This window comes from Amblyomma mixtum, chromosome 2 (genome assembly GCF_055824585.1).
Source record: "Amblyomma mixtum isolate Tamu chromosome 2, ASM5582458v1, whole genome shotgun sequence".
Lineage (NCBI taxonomy): Eukaryota > Metazoa > Arthropoda > Arachnida > Ixodida > Ixodidae > Amblyomma > Amblyomma mixtum.
Genome location: NC_143013.1, coordinates 317,546,081 through 317,549,846, shown reverse-complemented (window position 1 = coordinate 317,549,846; position 3,766 = coordinate 317,546,081). Strand labels below are relative to the sequence as shown.

Genomic DNA, 3,766 nt, shown 5'->3' with positions numbered 1-3,766 from the left:
GCGAGCGACGCCAGCGCCTCCATTCCTATCGTGGTAACGCTCTTGTACGCCCATTTGGCCCGTGTAGTCGTCGTTTATGAAATTGTTTTTCACCTTCCCACGCCTGAATCCTAGGAATGGCTAGAGAGTACGACCATTTATTCAAATTACTAATAATCGGAGACAGTGGTAAGTCGCCTTTGCGAGCCTCTAGCATGATGTTTGTGCTGTTGTCGCCTCCAAACGCGAACAAAGTTCATAGCGATTCGCTGTGACGCTTGCTATGAGCGAAAGAAAGGTGCACTTCTGCTCTTTAGGTCAACCCCAATTGAAACAGATCAGGGCTTCCTTCAGCACTGTTTTCTAGTTCGTTGATCTTTGGCGATCGCGTGGTGCAGAGCAGAACTTCAGTAGTATAATCGTGTTGCTGGCCGTTCGCCGACAGGGAAGCACTGTATCGCCGAATATTTTTATCTCCGTGATGCAGCCGCTATAGTTTCATAGCCGCAGGAATGTTAGTCATCTTCCTCGTCGTAAACGAAGTTTTTCCAGAGTCATGCATCATGTTGTACTTCAACTGTTCGGTGGCACCGTGGTCATTTTGTCGGGTGCTGTAGTGGGCTGGAGACAACGCAGCGATCACCGTACGGACTGATCTGCCAGTCCCGAGCGAGCAGTGTTGGGCCAGTGCCTTCAGGGGGTGTTGCGTCTGCGGCCACAGGTTCATCGTCTCAAATGCGTAGACCGTGTGCATCGCCTGGCATCCTGAGCGCCTAATTAAGCTCAGTGACTTGGCGACATTGGCACTGTAGCTGAAGCGCGAAGCCGAAAGCGCACTTGCGGAACACACGTCTTCGCGTCTACATACTGCAAGCCACCCGTGAACGGAAACTTCGAGGTGTGCACTTTAGTGGTGGCTTCTTTCATTGGGCTGCCCGAGAGGCAAAGTTATGCGCCGCGAAGTTTGTTTGGGTAACCGAGGTTAGTGGCCGGGCGTGCTGGGCGTGATCCACATGGGAGCGTGTGAGCGAGCTACGCGTTGTACCGAAGTGCACCCTCCGCCTGTGGCGTGCGCGTGTTTTGGAAGAGCCCTTTCTTACTGCCGGGTTGACGTGCTTTCGCAGATGTTCTGGTCGTATTTTTGCCCCGCGAGCTCGTCGTTAGGCAGTTCGATCGTTGGTGGTTGCAAAAGGTCCGGTTCAGTGGATGAGTAAAAAAACGGTGTTGCTGGCACATGACGCAGCTGTTGCCCGAGGTTAGCCTGGTTCATTCCCTCGAAACAGTGGGGAAAGACGTCATCTTGCTTGCGTGATGCAAGGGAGCGCCTTTGCGGCATGCTTCCTTTCTGAGCAGAGTGACTCAGAACAGTTGTGCTGTGAACTCGGAGAAGTCGCAACGATCACGTAGCGCGCCGAGAGCGCGTCAACAGACATTTGGCACCGCAGCGGTTCCTGGCTGTCCAGTGCGTGCGCCCGGTTTCCTGGAATCACTATAGCGTCCGGCAGTATTGACAGGAGCGGCGGTGGCTTTCACTTTCGCTAATATGTTTCTCTTCTGTTCGTCTTTCAGCGCAAAATTATTCCGGGTTGCTGGCATTCTTCTTTAACGACGCATTCCGTTCGACGTGCCCCAGTTTCCATTGTTTGTGTTTCTGGACTTGGACAGGAGAACTTTTCGCTCGGCTGAGTGCACACGACGCGCGCTGAAAATACGTTTTTTTTTTTAATGGTGGAATTTTTCGCGGCGATCGCAGGTATGGCAGTTTGTGTTAATGTCCTCACCTGGGTGAGGCTTCCAGCAGTGCCTGTTAAGAAAGCCAAGTCCTTAGGGCATTTCTACAGTTGTTGAAAATCTATTTTTGAGCAGTGTGCTGTTTGTTGAGTGCGCAAGATATTTTTTATGGTGCTGAAGTATCATATATTACAGTAGTAGCCATTGGCACAGACTGGACAAGTAAAAGGTGTCAATAGATGGAGTTTAATGGTTGCATCTGCAAATCTGGCATATAGCAGGTAATGTACATGTTAAACAGTCAGCATAAGTTTCATTTGAACTGGTCTGGGCGTTATAGTTGTATCATAGGAAGTCATATTGTTTAAACAACTCGTCGTACTTCGGTTGCACTAGCTGCTGCAGATTCATTAGTGTGCAGGGATGGCACAGATCTTGGAACGTTTAGCAGCAAATGAAAAGTTTCTCTTAGTACCTGACCTCACTAAGTAGGAGAGCTGTGCCATTATGCTGTATTGTACCATGCAAGGTGTGCACTTGACTGCAGAAGCCATGTCCTCTGCTTGATAGATTTGTTTGAAATTTCTTGAGCACATTAGAAGTAATGTTATAACCACTCTTACAAATTTTCCATGTTATATCTCATGAACATTGTTTTCTGCTACTTATTTTCCCCCTAAATCTTGTGAAAAGCCTGCAGAGTTAACACAATGCAACAGAAGGCTGATTCAACATGCATTGCATTTCTACAGGTATGCTACAGGTCAAGACATGTTTAGGATTTTTTTATGCATGAAACACAAATATTCAGTTCTCAACTTTTGCGGTGCAATGTTCATAGGCATGTCTAAGGTGAAAAAATATTTCATACAAGAAATTTATAAAATTCACAAATTTGAAAAATAAAGAATGTCCGGACCGGCACTGTAGTCCTAGAAGTGCAAAAACAAACAGGGTTAAAATAGCGAAAACAGTGTTTAAAATATCTGCCTCACAAAATGAGCATCTAGTCAGAAAACTGGAATTTTCTGGAGAAAAGCGCCAATTTTTTTAAGCATTTCTACCATATGCATTGTGCTGTGCGGTGTCAGTGCACGTTAAAGAACCCCAGGTTGTGAAAATTTCCGGAGCCCTCCACTACGGCGTCCCTCATAGCCTGAGTTGCTTTGGGACGTTAAACCCCAATAAACCAAACAGTATGCATTGCCAATGTGGTTCATGAAGCAACATTTTTTAGAGTACTTCCTAGTGGATTTCAACAACGAAACTTCCGGGCAGCATAGGAAGCGAGGCACACAAGGGGGTAGTTTTTTTTTTTTGTTACATTATGCTTGATTTAAAAGTATTTTCCCTCCTTAAACTCCAAACTCAAATGTCTGTCACAAATTGCGCTTCCCAGGATCAGCCTCTGGCCTCCCGGGCCTATAGCACGACTCTTTGCTCTGTGAGCTGCAACTTGTTGTGGCCATAATATCACTGCTGATTTGTTACAGCCCTTCTGCACAATAAAGGGCATATACCATTCACCTTAGATATAGGTCTTGTAAGACAGCCTGATAGATGGGCTTTTTCCTTTGTGTTTGAGGGATTAAGTGTATGTGTGAGTCAGTAGCAAAGCGGCTGGGTGTAGGTATGTGGGTGGACACACATTTATCCTTTTCCAAAGAACTTTTGTTGTGAAAGCAACACTACGCCAGCCGGCTCGTCGCGTGGTCGCACTTCAGCCGTATGCCGTGGCCCGTATATGGGGTTCGCATCAGTGGATTCTGGTCGTTATGGAGAGCGCGATAGAGGGGCAACAATGAAAGAACAAAGCAAGGAAGAGACAACATGCTCAATTGCTTTTGAAATTCAGCTGGGGTTAACCAGAGCTAACCACAGCCAATTTTTTTTATTCTTGTTTCAGCACAGCTATGCAGAGCTTTTACTGACAGATGTTTTAGCTCTGAAAATTTCTAAAAACCCAAGACATCAAATCGAAAGTTTGAACTGAAAACCAAGCAAGCAAGAATCATTTTGTGAAGTATTTTTGACAGCGGGATGGCAAATAAAAATT

At 46.3% G+C, this 3,766-nt stretch overlaps 1 protein-coding gene across 1 annotated transcript in view; it reads left to right on the top strand.

Moving 5' to 3' along the window:
* Positions 1-10: 10 nt before the first annotated feature.
* The window catches only part of Rab35 (RAS oncogene family member Rab35), a 30,846-nt gene continuing 27,090 nt past the window's right edge, over positions 11-3,766 (top strand). Inside the window, exon 1 of the mRNA XM_089575176.1 lies at positions 11-168. Coding sequence (XP_089431302.1) covers positions 117-168 — 52 coding nt within the window. The 5' untranslated portion in view covers positions 11-116. The remainder of the gene's footprint in view (positions 169-3,766) is intronic.